Source organism: Ovis canadensis, chromosome 18 (genome assembly GCF_042477335.2).
Source record: "Ovis canadensis isolate MfBH-ARS-UI-01 breed Bighorn chromosome 18, ARS-UI_OviCan_v2, whole genome shotgun sequence".
Lineage (NCBI taxonomy): Eukaryota > Metazoa > Chordata > Mammalia > Artiodactyla > Bovidae > Ovis > Ovis canadensis.
Genome location: NC_091262.1, coordinates 78,808,450 through 78,829,203, shown reverse-complemented (window position 1 = coordinate 78,829,203; position 20,754 = coordinate 78,808,450). Strand labels below are relative to the sequence as shown.

Genomic DNA, 20,754 nt, shown 5'->3' with positions numbered 1-20,754 from the left:
CATCGAAGGAGCAGGGGACCCAGGTTCCCTCCACCGTGCCAGCCAAGTGAGGGACACCAGAGTCTCTAGGACCAAGGTAGCGGGGACCGACAGGAGTGCCCATGGCTTCAGCAGCGCCCCTGAGCTGCAGGACACCTGCAGCTGGTTCTGGTTGAATTGAGACTATGGGTGGATCTCAGGACCAGGCACCCCCATCAGAGCCCTGGCTGCAGTGGGTCCCCGAGCGGGGGTGGGAACCAAGATCCAGCCGCAGGCACGGGCGACAGAGGTTTCCCAAAGGTAGAGCCACGCGCCCTGGACTCCTCCTGTGTGCATCTGTTCTCAGCTCAGGAGGCTGAGCCAGTCCCTATCTGAGCCTGGGGTCACACAGGCCCTCCACCCCCACTCACCCTGCCCCTTGCCTGGCCCTGCAAGTCCCCTCCATTTCCAGGCCTCACCCTGAGACCTGGGGGAAGGGTGGCAGGTCCACTCCTAATCGCCAGCTACTGGCAGCACTGTCCACACTGACCACTCCCTCCCTTGGGAGGGACTCGGAAGCCAAGGGCGGGGAGACGGCTTGGTGTCCATGCCTGGGGGCCTCTGGGGCTTTAGAGGCCACTGGGGGGCCTTCCTCCTCCATGGCCCCTGCTTTGTGGGAGGTTCCCACCCGGGTCAGCGGCAGGACTGCCTGCCAGGGGACCGTCCACACACCGGGCTCCAGGTGGGGGCCGTAACCCGTCCTACAGGCGAGAGCCGCAGACAGGGTCCACGTGTGCACGGCCATCTCTGCGGGCTGGTTACCATGTCGGCAGCGGGGACCTTGGCCGGGGCCGAGCCTGCACCCAGTCAAGTGGCTTCTCTTGTCTCCTAGGAGCTCTACAGGAAGGACTGCAGCCTCGCAGCGCAGCTGCTGCAGTGCAGCCAGGCCTACGGCAGGGGCCGCAAGATGGCCGAGGTAAGTGAGTCCCGCCCCGGCCAGCCCGCTGCCGCGCCCGTGACCTCCGCACCCCTTCCCAGCAGCTCCCAGACCCCATCCCCCCAGCCCCCTCAATCTTGTCCGAGCCCCTCTGTGTATGTAGTGGAGGGCTCGCCCTGCACGTACCTCCCCAGCAGCCTGGATGGCCTGCCCACTCCACCCCAGTTTCCTCCAGGGGGCTGCTCCCGGCAGGGTGACCCTGCATGAGCCTCTCAGAAACCCAGTGGTTTGGTCTGGGCACAGTTCCTGCAGAGATAAGAAAGCTGGCTTCACCCAGGAGCCACTCAGCCGGGGCCATAGGGCGAGTACCACTCAGACCCGGGGCTCCTGTCCCAGCCAGGCTGTCCCTCCCCGTCTGGGCATGCCCCTCACCCAGGCCTTGTCCAGGTGCCCTCTCCCGGAGCCTGGGCCACCCCCCGAGATCCTCACAAAACAGATCAAATGGTAGCGTTCCATCCCCCACCAGGCACCAGGCGCTCACGTGGAAACCGCTTGCATGCCTGGGCCCTCGGTCTTTGTTGCACCCAAGTCTGTCTGGTTTGAGCCAGGCCACAGGACTGGGTGTCCCCTGAAGACCGTGGGGCTGGGTCAGCGAGTCAGCCCCTCAGGGGGAGGCCCGAGTTAGAGCCAGGGGTCCAGCCTCAGGGCTCTGCGGGGGCCCCATCAGCATGACCCAGGGGGCATCCTGCAGCTTGCGGGATACAGCTCTGGCTGGTGGGATCAGACAGGCCCCGGGAAGGTCCCCTGTCCATCAGCCTTGGCCGCCGGTCCTGGGCTGACCGTGACCCCTCCCTCCTGCTCCTTGCATCACCCCATCCCCCCAACCCCCCAACCCCCCCAATCCCCCCCAACTTTCCCCCCCTTCCCCCCCGCCCCACCACCAGCTGCCCGCGGAGTTCCAGGAACGCATGAACCTGCACGCGGAGAAGCCAGGCTGCAGCCTGCCCGCCCCGCCCCGCCGCCCGGCCTACGCAGACAGTGTGCCCCCCTGCGTGCTCGCCAAGGTGCTGGAGAAGCCGGACCCCGGCAGCCTGTCCTCCCACCTGTCGGAAGCCTCGGCCCAAGACCTGGGCTTCCCCGAGGGGCTGGAGAAGCCAGGGTCCCGACCCCCCTACAAGGGGGACATCTACTGCAGCGACACGGCCCTCTACTGCCCTGAGGCGCGGCACCAAGACCGGCGGCCCAGTGTGGAGGGGCCCGGGTCCGATGTGGGCTTCCTGCAGGCCCAGAACTCCACCGACAGCACGGCTGAGGAGGAGGAGGAGGAGGAGGAAGATACTGAGGCCGGCGCGGCGGCCTACCCCGCCAGCTACCGCCATGAGGCCTTCGGCGGCTACGCAGCCTCGCTGCCCACGTCCAGCTCCTACTCCAGCTTCAGCGCCGCGTCTGAAGAGAAGGAGCATGCCCAGGCCAGCACGCTGACCGCCTCGCAGCAGGCCATCTACCTGAACAGCCGCGATGAGCTCTTCGGCCGCAAGCCGCCTGCGGCCTACGGGAGCAGCCCACGCTATGCGGCTGCCGCGGCTGCGGTGGCTGCCCCGCTGGAGGCCGCAATGGCTCCGGGGTTCCCCAGGACTGTGTCACCGTTCCCCGGCGAGCCCTTCCGCTTCCCGCTCTCCCCAGGCCCCCAGCCTGCCCTGATGCCCCCCAACCTGTGGAACCTGCGGGCCAAGCCTGGGTCCGCCCGGCTGGTCGCAGGGGCCGGCCGCGGCCAGTGGCGGCCGCTGAGCGTGGATGACATCGGCGCCTACCCCTTTCCGGCCGCGGCCGCGGCCCCTGCCCCCAGCCTCGCCTCACCCGGCGGCGGCTTCAATGACCGCTACTTTGGGGCCCGAGGCGGCCCCGGCGAGAACGCCGAGGGCCGCGCCAGCCCCCTCTACGCCAGCTACAAGGCTGATAGCTTCTCGGAGGGCGATGACCTCTCCCAGGGCCACCTGGTCGAGCCCCGCTACCTCCGGGCAGCTGGTGACCTGAGCCTTAGCCCCGGCCGCTCGGCCGACCCCCTGCCCAGCTATGCGGCCAGTGAGGGGGACCGCGAGCGGCTCGGGGTGCAGCTCCTCGGGGCAAGCGGTAGCCCCGAGCCTGAGCTCAGCCTCCGCAGCTCCAGGGACTCCCTGGAGCCCAGCTCCATGGAGGCCTCCCCGGAGATGCACCCCGGTGCCCGCCTCAGTCCCCAGCCTGCCTTCCCTCGGGCGGGCAGCTCGGGGCTCAGCCGCAAGGACAGCCTCACGAAAGCCCAGCTCTACGGAACCCTGCTCAACTGAGCACCCCACGTGCGGGCCCTGCCACGGCCAGTCCCGCACACCGGGTTCCCAGGGGTGCTGCCTCGACTCCCCGACAACCCCACCCTCTCGGCCCTGCACACCAGGACCCCTCTCCACCTAACCCACTCGAGCCCGAGAGGGGGACCCCAACCAGAGCGTCTTGTCCACCCCGCACCACCACTGTGCAACGTTTTCTGACTCAGCAGCAGCCTTCCCCGACTGAAATGAGTATCCTTCCCCCTTGCCACCCCCTCCGCCCCCAGCTTTACCAAGTGCGACTATTCTTATAGAGCAAAGTGTCTTAACACACTCGGCCTCCAGCTCCCTGGACGGCAGCCCCGGGCGTTTTCAGCGCAAACGCTGCTGGATGTTTTTGGGCAAAGGCAGGTGGGGCCTGCCCCTGGGAAGGGAAGGGAAGGGTGGAGATATCCCCAGTGATGAGGGGACCGGAAGCTGTGTCCACAGAAAGGGGGACTGGAACGGGTGATGGGATGTGAAACGCTTCTAGCTGTTCTTTCCGTGTGGCCGACGACCCCTCCCCCAGCTCTACTGTGGTCCGTAGTCCCGTGTGTCCCGAGTGGGGCCGGTGCTCGTCCTCCCCCCCACAGCGTCCCGCTCCCCGGCACCACCTTGCGCTACCTCACATGTAATGAGGCCCTCCAATCCCAGTTTCTGTGACTTGCTTCCGTGTTGTCGTCTGTGATGCATGCTCTGTCTCGGTACTGTATTTTGCGATCATTAAATAAAGACATGGGTGGAAAAGAACTTGTGTTTGGGTGGTTTCTTCTCCCCACTCCCTTTTGCTCTCGGGGCATGTGGCCCTGGGTGTCTCCCCTCTCCATCCTCCTCTCTCTGCACAGCCTCCTGAAACCCCCCTGGCGTCTTCTGTCGTTCAGCTTAGAATTCTTCCACTGTCTCAGCCTCTGCTGAATGGTGTTGTTGCCCTCATATAATGTTCCCTAGAGACTTTGCTTCTGCCTCAAGATTCCTTAGGATTTCCTTTAGTTTGGCTATGCTGGTGACAAACACTTCTGGCTTTTTTTTTTTTCCTGCCCTGTGAAGATGTCTCTGCTTTGCCCCATTTCTGAAGGTTTGTCTTACCTGGGAGAATGTCAGCAGGGGTCTCTTGCCCTTGGCTCAGGCGCAAGAGATATCCCCTGGCTTCCTGCTGGGGTGGGATGTGCTGTCTGCCCCTCTGGGAGCGGCTCCTTTGGTGCTAATCTGTCTTTTTTCTCTTCAGCTGCATGAGCTCTTCCCTCTGACTTTGGTTTCCTGCAGTTTCCCTGAGGTGTGTCTGGCTGTGGATTTATCACAGGAAGTCTTGTATCTGTGGACTGCTGTCTTTATCAGTTCTGGGAAATCCTCAGCTACTTTTTAAAGTAACTCTCTACCCTTCCCTCCTCCTGGGACTGCCATCGGCGCCTCCTCCCGAGGTCTGCTTCCACGTCCCTTCCTCGTTATGACCCACATCTTGGGGTCAGCATGCCCGCTCTGCATGCCTCCCGTCACCAATCCCCTTCTGCTGCTCATCCATTCAGCTGACAATCAGAGCCAAAGATTTCGGTTTTAGTTATTAATGGTTTCCATTTCTAGAAGTTCTTTCTATGTGGTTATTTTCAAAACACACCATGCCACTTTCCAACAGTTTCCTATTCCCTAGAGATATTTCCACGCTTGTCTTTTATTTCCTTAAACAGAGGGGGCACAGCTGGTTCACAGCTGGGTCGGACACGTATGTCAAGTGGGGTCTATGGAGACCTGTCTCTCTTGGCTCCTGCTCACACTGCGTGGTTTCTCTGTGTGCCCAGTTATCCTTGAGCGTACTCATTGATGCCCTGGAGAAAGTACCTGAAAAATTTCCACAAGGCCTAGGATGGAGGCCGCTCCTCCAGGGCCTTTAAGTCTGCTTCTTCCAGGGGCTGGGCACTTCCCCCTGGGAGGGAACCACCTGGACCCAGGTGATGCCTGAAGTTGCCCAGCCCACCCAGCTTTGCATAACTCCAGGGTGCCTGCCCTTGACCCTGAGGAGCACCCCAGGAAGCAGCCTGCTGCAGGGAGGGGGCCTGTCGGGAGGCTCAGGAATCAGCTCTCTTGTCTGGGGCCCAGTTTCCCTGTGGGCAGGTGGGAAAGTAACCCTCGACAACCTGGTGGGGGGGGGAGTGGTGACGGGAGGGTGGTGGGGAAAACAGACAACCTCTGGTGCCCAGCAGGCTCTAGCTCAATGTTCCCAGAGGGACCCTGAGCCTCATCAGTCCCACGCAGGCTGTGCAACTGGACAGCAGAGCTGGGAACCCCAAGGGCTTTGCAGCCTGGGCCCCTACACTGTCACCTCAGAGCCTGAGTATCTCTCCCCCAAATGGCGAACAGGCCTCACAGAGCTGTCCTGCCATAGCTTCCAAAGCCAGCCACAGCTGGGCGGGCGGGGGGCCCTTCCTTCCTCCATCAGACACCCCTCTTGCTCCACTCCAGTCCTACCTGACTCCCAGTGGGACCCCAACGGGGCGCCCACCATCTGCCGACCCTTGCATCCTTGTTTCTTCTCAACCCCCGGGGGGGACAGTACAGGGCTGTGTGACCTTGGGCAAGTCCCAGGCCCTCAGGGCCTGTGTCCCCTCTGGAGCCTGCAGACACTGACTTGTGAGGTTCCCAGGGGTGCTCAAGACAGTGGCTGTCCCAGTGCGTGAAGAGCCCTAGGCTGGGCTGGAGGCAGGTCCCGAGGGAGGGGACAAGCACAGACTTCCCGGGCCTGTCCCTCTGCCTTCCAAGCGTCGGGGCTCACGGCTGCTTCATGGCGGCTGCGGGCGCCAGCCTCACTCAGAGTCAGGCCACACCCAGCAGCACGCACAGCCACGCCTGCATCTCAGGATGGAACTGCTCTCCTCCCCCAACGGCTTCAGAGCCCTGTTCAGACGCATGGGTGAGGCGAAGGCAAGCGCCCAGCCCCGGGAAGGCGGTGGAGGGGAACAGCCCACACTCCTTTTACCTTCCTGCTCTGCACTTTCTAATTTTAGCTCTCTTGTTTCAAAATTGCAAATGGTGAACTCCCAGACACCTTGTGGAGGATCAGAATGAGTCCTGAATGCTCTTTGGAAGTAAGCATTTGGAGAAAGAAACAGATGAGGGTGTGAGAGCACCTGCCTTGCTTCCCGGGCTTCCCGTGAAATAACCCACGAGGGGGCGGGGCTTGCAGGCAGAGAGTGGAGAAAGCAAGCCCACGGGGGACGGGGCTAAGAAAGAGCCACTGGCTTCTGGTGACCCTGGATGTCCCTCTCCCGGGGGGTCAGAGCTTCCACCAGGGTGTCCACTTTGAGGACAGAACTTTGGATGGTGTTTGCCCCAAGAGAATGTGAGACAGTAACAACCTACAAAGCCCTTTCCTCTATGCTTCCTCCCTTGTTCACTCCAGCAGGCCCATTTTAGAAATGAGGAAACTGAGGTTCAGAGAAACAAAGTGCCCACAAAGGCCCCGTGCAAGCAAGGGATGGGTATGGGACCCACAGGTTGCAACCAGCCAGGGTGTGGGCTCAGAATAAGGGAGGGGCCGGGCAGCTCGGTGGACATGAAGGTTGGCCCCTGATAAACGCCAGCGCCCACGCCAAAGCCCACTGAGTACAGCCTGTGACTGACAGTCGTTAAACACATAAGTGGCCATACCAGCATGTCACAATGGGGAAAGCAGTCAGCAAACCACGCGATGAAAGTCTCACTCGGAAGACGCTCCACATCAAGGCAGGTAGGAAAATGCCCACTTCGGGCTGGGCTAGAAAGCAGGCTCCAGGATCTGGGGCTGGGTACAAGGAGGCGGGCAGGAGAGGTGGGTGAGAGGCACCTGGGAAGGCCAGGACCCCTGCCCACACCCCCGGACAACTGCCGCCTACCCTAGCAGCCTGTCTGGCTTCATTCACATGCCATCAGTCCATCTGACAAACACTGGCCGAGGGCCCGTTCAGGCCAGACCTGGGGGCACACCCCCTCGTGAAAGAACTGTGAGGGTCCCGTTACTCTCCCCTCCAGCTACACAATGGCAGCTATGCCTGGTCAAGGACCCCTGGTCTGGGGCGAGTATGTGACGCAAACCAGCCAATCCAAGGCCTTCCCTGAGACTTATCGACTGAGAACGGGGGAAGGAGCAGCCCCTCACTGGGGGCTGAGGATGGAACCCGACTGCGACCTCTGGCCTGGACAGGCTCAACCCCTGCACCAGTGGCTCGGCTGCCACCAATACTAACAGCACTAACACTGACCGCCCCCCCGCCGCCAGCTCCCGAGCGCCTGCTGCACACACGTCCTGCATGAACCCCCACGAGCTGGGTACTGAGAGTTCTCCTTTACAGGCGGGACACTGCAGCACAGGGCGGCTTGGCGCTGGTGGTGACGGCACGACAGCAGACGGTGGGGACGAGCTTTAAACCCACGGCTACCTGATTCTGAAGCCCGTGTCCTGTGGGCAGATGACACCTGCAGTTATTCCCGGAACGCCCCCCGTGTGCAGAGCCCTGCAACCCTGGGAAACTTACACTGACGTGTACACATGTGCTGGGAGAGGCCAGGGCTCAGGGCATAGCTTACACATGGAGCCTTGAAATGGAGGGGGGCAGTGCTGGGGAGGCTGGGGGAAGAGGGGTCGGCAGGGGCGGCAGCAAGGACAATGGGAGGGCTGTGCAGGTCACAGAGCTGCCCACCCAGAGCAGAGGCAGCCTGAGTGGGGAGGCAGGAATGTCCACTGTCTGTCCAGGCTCTAAGTGGACGTGCACTCAGCCTCCCTTCTGCTGAGGCCAGGACAGCCCCTCACGGGGCCTCCACTTCTACCAAGGGGCTGACCTGCAAGAGCTGGAGTGCGGTTATCTTTCTTTTCACCAAAGCAGCCCTTCTTGAGCCTAAAAAGAGAAGGTGAGTCTTCCCTGAGCTCCTACCACACCCAGCCCAACGGTACATGGGGTCACTAGGGCCCTGCTGCATCCCGCCCGGGCCTGGGGAGTTCCCGCCCTTCGCCCTCCAAGGGTCTCAGCCCCCCACCCACGCACTCTGGCCTCTCCAGCCCAGCTTGGTTACCCAGCATCCACTTGATACCAACAGCAGGTCAGGCTCTGTGCGGACTGTAGGGGGCGGACGACGAGAGACAGAAAAGGAGTCAGCCCTCGGGATTAATCCCGCTTCAGGGCCTTTGCACGGCCCATCCCCCTGCTTGGGCCCTGCTTGTGGACCCCAAGACTCCAGGGGTCCAGAGGCAAAGTAGACACACTGGAATAAATGCTTCTCCACAAGCCCCAGTTGCTGTTCAGTCGCTCAGTCGTGTCCAACTCTTTGCAACCCCGTGGACTGCAGCAGGCCAGGCTTCCCTGCCCTTCATTATCTTCCATAGTTTGCTCAAACTCATGTCCATTGAGTTGGTGATGCCATTCAACCATCTCATCCTCTGTGGTCCCCTTATCCTGCCCTCAATCTCTCCCAGCATCAGGGTCTTTGAGACAGCTCTTCGCATCAGGTAGTCAAAGAATTGGAGCTTCAGCATCAGTCCTTCCGATGAATACTCAGGATTGATTTCCTTTAGGATGGACTGGCTGGATCTCCTTGCAGTCCGAAGGACTCTCAAGAGCCTTCTCCAGCACCACAGTTCAAAAGCATCAATTCTTCGGTGCTCAGCTTTCTTTATGGTCCAACTCACATCCATACAAAACCATAGCCTTGACTAGACAGACCTTTGCTGGTAAAGTGATGTCTCTGCTTCATAATATGCTGTCTAGGTTTCTCACAGCTTCTCTTCCAAGGAGCAAGCGTCTTTTAATTTCATGGCTGCTCCCAATCTGCCCAATCCCCATCCCCAGATGAGCTCCCAGGGTGCCGACACCCACCACACACTTGACCTTCCTGGACACTCACAGCAAGCCTGCAGGCTGGGTTCTGACACTGCTTTACAGAGGGGGCAACTACAGCTCCAAGAGGAAATGTGATTTGCTCTCAGCTACACCGACAGCGGAGCCAGGCCAGGAACCCAGCTGGGCACTGCTTGCCTCTGTGGCCTCCTCCTCAGGTCCTGCGTTTCCTCGCTGACCTCCTGCCAGGACACCCTCCTCACAGGCTCATGGTCAGCCCACTCCAGGGAGACTTCCAGGACTGCAGGGATGCACCTGTCTAGAGACGGGCACCTCTGGCCCCCACCCTCACCCATCAGGGGACCTTTGAGCTCCTGGGGTAACAGCTCAATCATGATCCTGAGGGGGCTTAGGGCTCCTTGGCCTGTAGGGATCCTCAAGGGCTCCTTGCTTCTTCACGTCGCTCTGTCTCCCCAGGCAGATGTACTTCCTCGGGCAGAGCGTGAGGAGGAGTGCAGAGGGCCCTAGGCTCAGGCAAACCTGGGAACCCCACTGGCCATGCTCTGGAGGAGGGAGGAGGGGCCCAGGCCTGAACAGACCCTGTGAGACGGAGGGGAGGCAGACCTAGGACCCAGAGCCCCACCTCTCCAACCCCCACTTGCCCTTTGTCTCCGAGCTCCAGCGGGCCGCGAGAAAGGAGGCGAGAAAAGCTGCCAAAGTGTGTTTTCGCTGAAATAATCTAAGAAATAGCAGAACACTCACATTTATTGAGCATCGCCAGCAACCCACCAGGTGCTTTTGCTAACACGTAGTCCTCAGAACCCTGAGACACAAGGTTTTCGTCCCCATTTTACAGATGAGGACACAGAGGCTCGGAGGATGGGGAGGCGGCATCCATCCGAGCCTGGCCCGAAGCCAACCTCAGGCCCTCCTCATCACACATGCCCGCCCGCCCGCCCTCCCGGCATCAGGAAGCTTCCACGCCGTGAGGCTCAGAGCCAGATCTTGATGTCACCCTCCCAGGAGCAGGTGGCGAGCATGGAGGGCAGCACGGGGTGGAAGGTGGCACCCACGCAGGCCTGCGTGTGCCCGTGCAGCGTGCGGGCACGGCTGGCGGTGCGGAAGCTGTACGCCAGGACCCGGCCGTCGGCGCTGCCCGTCAGCAGCAGGTCGCCATCCGGGGAGCACTCGCAGCCCACCGAGTAGCCTTCCACCTGCGGAGGATGAGCGGCCAGCTGAGTAACCGCGCGGCTCAGCGCACGCGGCCCCACGGCCCTTCCCATGGAGGAGCGCCGGGGCCGGAGCCGCAGCTGAGCTCCTGCCGTGAGCCGGGGGTCCCCGTGCCCAGGCCGATGTCACCAGGTGGCTCTCGTGAGTCCAGAGAGCACAGCTCTAGCACAGGGACAGGCAGTGGGTCCCTGGAGCCTGTGCCCTCAGGGCGGCCCGCAGGGAAAAGAGGCTGATGGAAAGGGGCCCCCAGCCCCAGGTCCACGTGACCCAACAAATCACGGAGACCGGCCCTGTCTGGCGGCTGGGGCCCAGGGAAGGGCCAGATGTGGCCCGAGGCTTCAAGTGGACATCAGGCCACACGGTATGGGGTCACCCAGGAAACAGAAATCACAGGTTGCCTGGACAGAGGGTCCGTGCTCTTGGGGACTGCAAGTCCCTTGCCGGCATGGTCGTGGGACCCCTTTCCGCCCCCGGGGAGACAGGATGAGACGGGGTACCTTGTGCCCTTCGTAGCGCCGCCTTCTGCTCATCCGGTAGGGCCACACAGCGGAGAACAGGGCCAGGTAGTTGCCGTTGGTCTGCGCCAGGAACACGGGCTCCCGCGGGTGCAAGGTGAGGCTGGGGCAGGTGTACCTCTCCTGAGAGACAGCAGGGCTCAGAGAGGGTGGGGTAGGCTCCCGGCGGGCTCCTGCCTCTGACGGGCCCACCACCCACCCTCTGCTCCCGGGGCCTCGAGCCCCTCGCCCAGACCTCGGCTCAGGGGGCTGCGAGCTTCCTGTTGCTGCTGTAACAAATGCCTCCAATTTTGCGGCTAAAAGCAGCACACATTTATTATCTTACGCTTCTGGAAGTCGCAAGTCTGACACGGTCTCCCTGGGCTAAAATCAAGATGCCAGCAGGGCTCTGATCCTCCTGGGGTCTCTGGGCAGAATCTTTTCCCTTTTCTTTTCCAGCTTCTAGGGGTCCCTATGCTCTTTGCCTCCTGGCCCTTGGAGTGAACTGAAAAATGTCCCCCCAAAGACTTCCATGTCCAAATTCCTGGGACCTGTGTCACCATCTGTGTATTTTAAAAAAAGCAGGGGGATCTTTGCAGGGATTAACTGAAGGATCTTGAGAAGAGGAGGTTACCCTGAATTACTGCATCCTTAAATGCAATCACAGGCATCCATAGAGAAGGGAGGCAGAGTGAGACCAGACACAGAGGCGGGGACATGGAGACAGAGCAGAGAGAGAGATCTGAGGATGCTGGCGTGGGGACTGGAGGGACACAGCACAAGCCAAGGGTCACCAGCTGCCGCCAGAAGCTGGAAGGAGCAAAGGACAGATGACACAGGCCCCGCCAGCACCTTGATTTCAGCCCCAGGATACTTTTTACAAACTTCCGGCTTCCATCACTGAAAGGACACATTTCTATTGATTTAAGCCACTGGATTTATGCTACTTTGTAATCTGTTACACAGCGACAGAAAACAAATCCACACGCCCATCTCCCCACCTGCACAGTGAGCCGTAGGGGAGCCCCAGCCCAGCCTAGGGTGCAGAGCCGCCAGAACCCATAGTGAGCAAGGAGGTGACTGGCCAAGTGCAGAGATAAATGCGTGCCCACGGGGTTCCAAGCAGGAGGAGAGATCTCGATGCTTAATGCACTGAGTCACACAAAAACACCTCTAAAAGCGCCCTCCTGCACTGCACCTGTCCTTCCGTGTTCTAAGTGATGTCCTGAAGCCACAGCCTCTAAATGAGCCCAAATTCACAGGGCGACACTGGGAGCGGTTGGAACCACAGACTAATGTGCTGCTGGAGGCGCACGGCGACCTCGTCGTGAGCTCCTGGCAAGAGGCTCCAGGCAGAGCGCCTGCGCACCGGCATGCAGGGCAAGGAGGTGTGCCTCTAGGAGGGCCGGCAGCTCGGGCACACAGCACTTTCATCCACCTCACTCGCTTCCCTGGTCTCCGCGGGGCCGGCGGAGGCAGGATGCCCCAGGGGCCAGACACAGCCCCCTGGCCCCCTCCCAGGGCTTGCCTTTCGCGTGGGGTTGAACTAGAACTCTGAAGTGAAGGTCTAGAGGTGGGTTTGCTCAGGGCCACTTAGAACCCTTTAAGAACAAGGGGGGAAAGTCAGGGAGAGGGAAATGGTGCGTGCATACACCTGCTGCTGCTGCGCGCGCCCAGTCGTGTCTGACTCAGTGCCTGTGGACTGCGCCCCGCCAGGCTCCTCTGTCCATGGGATTCCAGGCAAGGGTACTGCAGTGGGTTGCCATTTCCTACTCCAAAGCACACCTGATATATATCTTTAAATTCTGGATGGCAGCATCAAAGAGATTAGCCATAGCTGACTTGAAATCTTAAAAGATGATGGTGGTGGTGATGACAATGAGGATGATGGTGGCGATGGTACTGATGGTAGTGATGGTGATGGTGACTGATGGTGGGGATGGTGATGACGGTGGTGATGGCAGATGGCGGTGGTGATGGTGATGATGGTGGATGGTGGTGGTGATGGTGGTGATGGTGGATGGTGGTGATGGTGGGAATGCTGAGGAGAGTGGAGATGGTGATGATGGTGGATGGTGGTGGTGATGGTGGTGATGGTGGATAGTGGTGGTGATCATGGTGATGGTGGATGGTGGTGCTGATGGTGGTGGTGGATGGTGGTGCTGATGGTGGCAATGGTGGTTGGTGATGGTGGATGGTGGTGGTGATGGTGGATGGTGGTGCTGATGGTGGTGATGGTGGGGATGGTGATGATGGTGGTGATGGTGGTGGTGGATGGTGGTGCTGATGGTGGATGGTGGTGCTGATGGTAGCAGTGATGGTGGATGGTGGTATTGATGGTAGCGATGGTGGTGATGGTGGTGGTGATGGTGGCGGTGATGGTAATGATAGGTAATGTATTTATTGAGAACTCCCTGCACCTGGCACTGTGCTAGACTAAGTATCTACATGTTTTAATTCTCAAAACCACACTATGAGGCAAGAAATATTCTCATCCTCAATTTACTAAGGGGGAAAAAATGAGAATCAAAGAGAGTAACTACTGGGCCTGGGCCCCTGCTTGTAGGTGGTGGAATTTAACTCACGCAGGTGGTTTACCTTCAGGGTCTGGGCTCCAACCCTTGAGTCACAGCCCCTATCAAAGCTACTGAGCAAGGGGTGAGGTGGACCCGCAGGCTGGCTGGGGTGGTGGAGGGTTAGAGTAGGGTTGTCTCGGGGTGGACAGCCACTTTCCTGTGGATGTGAATGAGGCTGCCTCCCACACCCTTACCCCGTGGCATGGCTGTGCTGGGCAGAGAGCGAGTGAGAGGACCGCGAGGGAGTCACCCCGACCCGGGAGCCTGTGGAAGGTACTCCGGGCAGGCTTGGACCTGCATGTTACCTCCCCCGACCCTACAGACTTCAGGCAGCCCCCTCCCTCCAAAGCTCCTGCTGGCTGAACCACCTCCGCAGGATGCAACCTGAGACCCCAGACAGCCTGGGGGCTACACGGATGCACCCTGGGGCTGGGGCTCAACCTGAAAGCCATGCCCACTGACAGGGTTTCTCACATGGAAGATCTGGTTGGAGATCTTGGCGGAGCTCTGGAAATCCCAGGCAATGATGGTGCGGTCGGCAGAGTCCCGGCTTGAAGCATCTGTGCTGCTCAGGAACTCGGAGCCTTCCCGGAGGAAGAGGATGTCCAGGGTCTGCTGGATGGTGGCCTTGTAGCTTCTCACCACCTGCAAGAGTGGGCACCCGTCACAGTGGGGCCCCCGGAGTCCAAGGGCAGGGCCAGGGGTGCGGGGCGCCGAGTACATGTGGGCTGCAGGGTCTGGGAGGGCAGTGCGTGAAGATGCACCCACCCCCCAGGATGAGCAGCCCAAGCGTGGGGGTGGGGACTGCTGGAGGGAGACCTCCGGGGCCTCCTGCCCCTGGCAGGCACACGTCTGTCTCCCTCGGGCCCTGCTCCCCGACACCCCCCACGACCTTGCCTCTCCCTGTGGGTGTCCTCCATGCCCTCACCCTCCCCACACCAACTGGCACATGGGCCCAGGGAGGCACGAAGATGCCCCCTGGCCTCATGACTGGTCCCCTAGGGAGCAGCAGGGGCCAATGAAGGAGAGCTTAGGGAAGGGCGCCACACCTGGCCAAGGGCACATAAGGGCACCATCATGTGATGCCCACCAATACCTGGGCCATATTTTGTGCAAGGCTCTTGTTTCTAAAAGCGAAGTCACTCAGTCGTGTCCGAGTCTTTGCGATCCCATGGACTGTTGCCTATCAGGCTCCTCCGTCCATGGGATTTTCCAGGCAAGAGTGCTGGAGTGGATTGCCATTTCCTTCTCCAGGGGATCTTCCTGACCCAGGAATCGAACCCAGGTCTCCCGCATTGCAGGCAGACGCTTTACTGTCTGAGCCACCAGGAAAGCCTTGCTTGTGAAGAGTCCCATAATTCATAGCTTTCAAGGCCTTGGCTTGTAGCCCCTGGAGTGGTACCTGCAACATGGGAGCCGGTAGTCTCCAGCTCATGGAGCCAGAATCACAGTACGTTAGCTAGTTTTAAAGACACGCTTTCTTTCTTACATCATTGCCAACATTCCACACTCTCCCATCTCTAAACTAAGGCAATTTAGCATCAAGCCGTTGTTCCGCTTTCTTCAGAGCGTTTCATCACGTGAACCTTCCATTCTACAACAAATGGGCTGGTTAGGGGCAGGGTGGGAGTCCCAGCACCGGGGTCAGCAAGTACCTCTGTGCAACAAACTCCAGGATGATTTTAAATTGCAATAGTGAGCAGCAGGCTGTGGGCACAGCGCCTTGGGCCCGCCTGCCAGGCCTCGCGGCCTGTTTACCAGCTCCCAGGGCGCCACCATGTGGCCACAGCACAAACACAGCTCTCCGGCACCTCGGCCGCCAGTTGGGAAACCACCTGTCTTGACATATATTTCAAAAACTGAAATTTAAAATCTTGCCAGTGTTGCAGACCGAGATATCATAGCATCCTCTTTCAAACATATGTAAGTCAAATTCACGTGAAATGCAGCACTCCATAAATCCAATTTAGACAGAGGGGTATTTTGAGACCCATTCTCCAGATGAGGAACACTGAGGCTCAGAGAGATGCAGGCATTTGCTCAAAGGTGCAGGGCCAGGGCGTCGTGCTTCCCAGGGGTGGAGGGACCCCATCCAGGCCTCCTGTTGGCCAAGTCCTGTCTTGGTAAATGTTGGGACAAATTCCTGGGAGGAGGGTGGGCAACCAACGAGTGCCTTCTTTGAGCCTCTTCAGAAGCAGTCCCCAGTGAGCATGGTTTCTGGGTAGGCCCCTGGAGCCTGAGGAGTGGTCCACGGGCAGCAAAGAGAGGGTGGCCATACAGGCCTTGGAAACCAGGCCAGACTGTGTGGCTGCTCCCCAGACAGCACGGGGCTGCCAGCCTCCTTGCCTCCCTCCCTTCCTCTCTCCCTACACCAGGATCCCGCAGGCCTGCCCTGCCCTCCCAGGCAGCCTTGAGTCTCCTGCAGTATGAGCTAGAAGGAAGCTCCAACTCCCAGCCAGGAGGGGCACAGCAGCTGTTTTGAGGATGGATGCTCTGGCCTGCCCATTTGGAGCTAGGGCAGCGGTCTAGGGCCTGTGAACAGACAGGGCATGCCGCCTCAGTGCCCAACATCTCGCCCCTATGAGGACACGCTATTCCGACTCAACAAGCACAGCACTGTCTCAAGACAGGCTTTGGAACCTGCTCTGGTGGGAAGAGCAGGGAGGGGTGGGAGTGAGGCCGGTTACCGGGACACCGGGGCTCTAGACCCACGGCCCCGCCCATCTACGGGGCCACGCCTCTCCCCTCGCTTACAAACCCCCTCCCCACCACCAGCCACCTCCCACCTCCACCCTGAGGCCACGTGGGGGCTGCATGCCCTCCTGTCCCCCTTCCCAAAGCTCTTGCCATCACCGCATCCAGGAGAGGAGCAGGGGGCTGAGGATGGCCGGGGCAGCAAGGGGAGGAGTAAGTCTGACCCAGCTCACGACCCTGGACGTGACTGGTGCACCAAGGAGTTTCTCCTCCTGTGTCGGGGGCACAAGGCCCCCAAGAGCCCCACCAGCTCACGGAGAATGGCCACCAGCGGGCACGACCGTGAGGCCCGTGGGCACCGGGACCATCTCCAGCAACGGCACCTCAGTCCCCACATGCACTCAGGAAACGCACTGACCCAGGAAAGTACGGGGAAGAGGACCGCTCCAGGAGCTCCAGCCGGGGGCGGCGGGAGCACCAGATAATTCATCTCCTGCTGATGCAGGAGGAAGCTTCACCATGGAGGGCGGCGCGGAAGCCCGGAGGAGCGAAGTGCCAGAGTGCTCGGCCCGACGCTGGCAGAACTACCTGCATGCCCACCAACATGCCACCTTGCCTCCCTAAGACAAACTTTTCCAGGAGAATGAAAACCCTTGTTCTGTACGCTTCCTGAGAATGCATGGAAATGGCCCAATTCTTTAGAGCGTCATAAAATCGAAAGGCCGGGAAACCAGCCGTGTTATGGGTGATCCCTGCCAATAACAGTGCTGTAAGTGGAAGGCTGACCTTTGGAGTGATCGCCACCGAACATGATTGACTTGCCTTCCCAACTGCTCCTGCCCGGGGAGAGAGTGGGGAAGTCATTTGTGCATCTAGTTGGTGGGTTTTATGGCGAACTTAATTACACCAACAGCTGGTGCAGTCCTGCCCCAGGGGCGTGAGACAGCACTACGGGCCTGACTAGCTGGATCTAGAGGGGAGCCTTGCTCAGGCTCTTCTGGCAACTGGGGCCTCTATCAGCAGATGCTTGGAGACACTTGGCCAAGAGTCTACGGCTCTGGGAGAAAAGGAAGACGTGATCAAGACACATTCAGTGCAATGAAAACTGCCTGATAACCCTTTAAAAAGTCTGCTTGACCCACAAGACAATCCTGGGTAACTGGGCTGCTCTGGATTCATCTGAAGGCTCAGCTTTCCCTTCCCAGGGTCCCTGCCACGTCCGAGGTTCGTGGGGTTGGAGGGGGCAGGCAAGGCTCCAGTCCAGCCTGCTGACACACTGGTGCCCAGGGCAGTCCTGCCCTCACCGCGTCTGGTTTCGAATCATCACCACCCGGAGACTGGCCTGGACGACAAGCTTCTACTCAGCGCTGGATCCCGGAGAGAGGAAGGGCTGGGGAAGCCAGTTCCCCTCCTCCCACCTAGGCCCGCAGGGACAGCGAGGGAGCCGCTGCTCTGGGCCCCACAGGACGGCCGAGGCCACCTGACCACCCCGCAGGACGCAGTGCTCCTGTTTGTTTGTTTGTCTGGTCACCCTTGGCCAGGACTGGGTCTGCCCACTGCAGGCAGCAGGAAGGTGTGTTGACTGAAGGATAAGTGAGTGAGCAGCTACACAAACAGATGAATAAACAAAAGTACAAGTTGAAAAGCTGCGACCTGTGGCCTCCAGCTGCCAGGAGCATGCCAGCCCTTGGGCATCACGAAGTTCACCATGGGCCCCTCCACGGCCCTCGACATGGAGACAAGCACACTTCAGCCTCCAAGGATCTCTGAGGCCGCGGCAGGGAGGTGGGGTGGCGCTCAGTGCATGCATGCACGGCATCACCAGACATCCAGAGGTGGAAGGGCCAAGCTCTCAGGCAGACGCCCAGGTATCTGAGCGCAATGGCCTGTCTGGCTGCCTGGTCCAGGACAGGCAACTCACCTCTCCGCGCCTCAGTCTCCACACCTGCAAGGTGCGACTAACAACAGGACCTATGGCTCAGGAGGGAAGGACGGCGACAGGCCTGGCTGAGCGGCCAGCACAGAGCAGCTGATCACAATCCTCCTCCCCAGGCCAGCCAGAGCTTGTCCCCGGGATGGGGCCGCGGGTCCTTGGACAAATCCCTCCTCCCCAAACCTCAGTTCCTTCCCCTTGGAAATAAACATATTGGTCTCTTTGGGTTCTGAGACGAGACAAGTCTGCACAAAGGCATGCTGGAGGGTTGAGCACAGGGCCCCTTTCCGTGGCTTAAAATCAAACAAGGGAAAGTAGCTGGTCACATGGGGCAGTGTACACCAAAAGTGCTCTGTGGGTAATTTTTTTTTAAATCAGAAATTTCTATTAAAAACAAAAAGACATTATACAAATATGAGAAGAGAGTATGATTAAATTTTTCTACAACCTGAGACTAGGGGAAGCTATCCTGGGTAGCGCTCCAAGGCCAGAGCACCAAGAGAAAAGACGGCAAATCTGAGTACATGAAAATAATAGTAATAACAACACTAAACACTGTTGTATGGCATAAGAAACAATAATTAAGAGGAATAAAGAAGACACATGGGAAAGATACTTGAAATTTATAGGTCTTGTTCTTATTTAGTTGGTAAGTCATGTCCATCTCCTTGTGACCCCATGGACTGTAGCTTGCCAGGCTCCTCTGTCCATGGAATTCTCTAGGCAGGAGTACCAGAGTGGGTTGCCATTTCCTCCTCCAGGAGATCTTCCAGACCCAGGAACAGAACCTGTGTCTCCTACACTGCAAGCAGATCCCTAACCACTGAGCCACCTGGGAAGCCCCAGTTTATAGCTCACTACCCCTAACAGTCCCTAATACACAGACAGTTTCTAAAAATCGATGAAAAAGACCAATAGCTCTACAGAAAAAATGGGCAAGAGAAATGAACAGAGAGTTCATATGAGAGGGAATGTAATTGTCCTTCAATCCTGCTCATAAGAAATGAAATTTTTAAATTACATGGAGATATCATCTCTTATCAAATTAGAAGACCCCAAAGTTTGACAACACACTCCGTTAGGTGGCTGTGGGGCATTAGTTACACTACACACTGCTGACAGAAATGTAAAATGGTCCTGTCTCCCCAGAGAGAATTTGGGCAACGCCAAGCAAAATGGCATATGCCTTGTTACTCAGCGACATGTATAACCCAGCACCCCGACTTGTAGGAACTGACCCCAAAGTTACAGCAGCAAATCCCAGAAAACAGAAGCATGAGGCTTCCTTCTCCAGGGGACCTTCCCAACCCAGGGATTGAACCCACATCCCCTGCACTGCAGGCAGATTCTTTACCGTCTGAGCCAAATATACAAAAAGGGACCAGTTAAATAGATGTCAGTCCAGGCACACTCTGGAACACTGTGCAATGCTGAGAAAGAGAGTGAGGTCCGCGTCCCTGCCTGCTGTGGGCCAGCTGCCAGGAGACACTGCTCAGTGCAAAGCCAAGGCAGAGAGAGACAGGGCGGAAAGGAAATACGAGAGGTTGGTGTTTGCCTCCACAAAAACAGCAGAAAATAAACCAGAAACTAAGTAAATAAAATCGGTCAGGCTGCCTCTGAAGGGGAGAGGACAGATTGGGGAATTCAGGGCTAGAGGCAGAACCCAGAGGATCTCTACAGAGGGGTAGACAGGAAACATATTAGGGTTTGGAAGCTACACCAGGCACTGTTGCACACTCTGTGTGTGTGTGGTGTGTATTTGTGTATGTGTGTGTGGTGTGTGTTACAGTCATTTAAAAATGTAAAAATCATTCTTAACTCAAGGGCCATACAAAAACAGTGTAGCCAAGATTGGACCCATGGGCTGTAGTTATCCAATCTCTTCTCCAGAACCATGCCCATATTTTATAAAATTATACAACAAAATTAACTTAAAAGGCAGACTCTAAAATGTGAAAGCAAAATTAAGCAAATAAAATTAACCATCTTGAGCTAGTAGCTTAACCACACAAATGGGGTTTATTTTAAAAGACATGAAAGCACAGTAGTTGAAGGTAGATCCTCTGTTGATATACATTATAAACTGAAAAACAGTAATTTGATGGTAAATCTTAATTGGATATACTTTGCAAACAAGAACTGTGAGAAACCTCACACTGTCTTCGGTCATTACATTGCTAGTGTCAGCACATACCAAAAAAATTGAATTAAGGCAGAGAAAAATAAAATTTTTCAGTATAAAAGAGATTTTTAAAAATGTACAAAAACAAAGAAGTTAAAGAAAAGCTATGTAATGCTAAATCTGAATTGGACAAATCAGCATAAACAATGATATATTTTTTCTTAAAAAGTAAAACATTTCCTAGCTCTGTCTGATGGAGGAGGAAATCGCAACCCACTCCAGTGTTCTTTCCTGAAGAATCCCAGGGATGGTGGAGCCTGGTGGGCTGCCATCTGTGGGGTCGCACAGAGTCGAACACGACTGAAGCAATTTAGCAGCAGCAGCAGCTCTGTCTGAAGGAGCCAAGAAACAATGAGCAAACACCACACTCAGATTTGGTTTCTAAACCCGATGAAACCCACAAGAGACACAGATGACAAAGCAAGGCATCACACTAGTCATTACAACTGTACATAACCTATGTTTAAGAAGGTAGAGGGAAGACTGGGCAAGGCTAGAAGAGACGTGGAGGATACAGGAGCCCCACAGAATTTCTAGCGATGGGATACACAGTGTTCGAGGGAAAGGTGCATTAGATGGGGCTAACATCAGATGAGACACTGCAAAAGAGAAC

General features: G+C 58.0%; 2 protein-coding genes across 18 annotated transcripts in view; one reads left to right on the top strand and one right to left on the bottom strand.

Annotated features, from left to right (window-relative positions):
• Positions 1-3,984, top strand: part of BEGAIN (brain enriched guanylate kinase associated) — a 45,705-nt gene extending 41,721 nt beyond the window's left edge. For all 14 annotated transcript variants that reach the window (XM_069559792.1, XM_069559785.1, XM_069559782.1 and 11 more), the window contains 2 exons: positions 851-934; positions 1,840-3,984. In XM_069559792.1, coding sequence (XP_069415893.1) covers positions 851-934; positions 1,840-3,219 — 1,464 coding nt within the window. In that variant the 3' untranslated portion in view covers positions 3,220-3,984. The remainder of the gene's footprint in view (positions 1-850; positions 935-1,839) is intronic.
• Positions 3,985-9,779: 5,795 nt separating this feature from the next.
• WDR25 (WD repeat domain 25) overlaps positions 9,780-20,754 on the bottom strand; it is a 144,620-nt gene continuing 133,645 nt past the window's right edge. For all 4 annotated transcript variants that reach the window (XM_069559774.1, XM_069559775.1, XM_069559777.1 and 1 more), the window contains 3 exons: positions 13,807-13,977; positions 10,760-10,900; positions 9,780-10,246 (listed from right to left, as the gene is read on the bottom strand). In XM_069559774.1, coding sequence (XP_069415875.1) covers positions 10,025-10,246; positions 10,760-10,900; positions 13,807-13,977 — 534 coding nt within the window. In that variant the 3' untranslated portion in view covers positions 9,780-10,024. The remainder of the gene's footprint in view (positions 10,247-10,759; positions 10,901-13,806; positions 13,978-20,754) is intronic.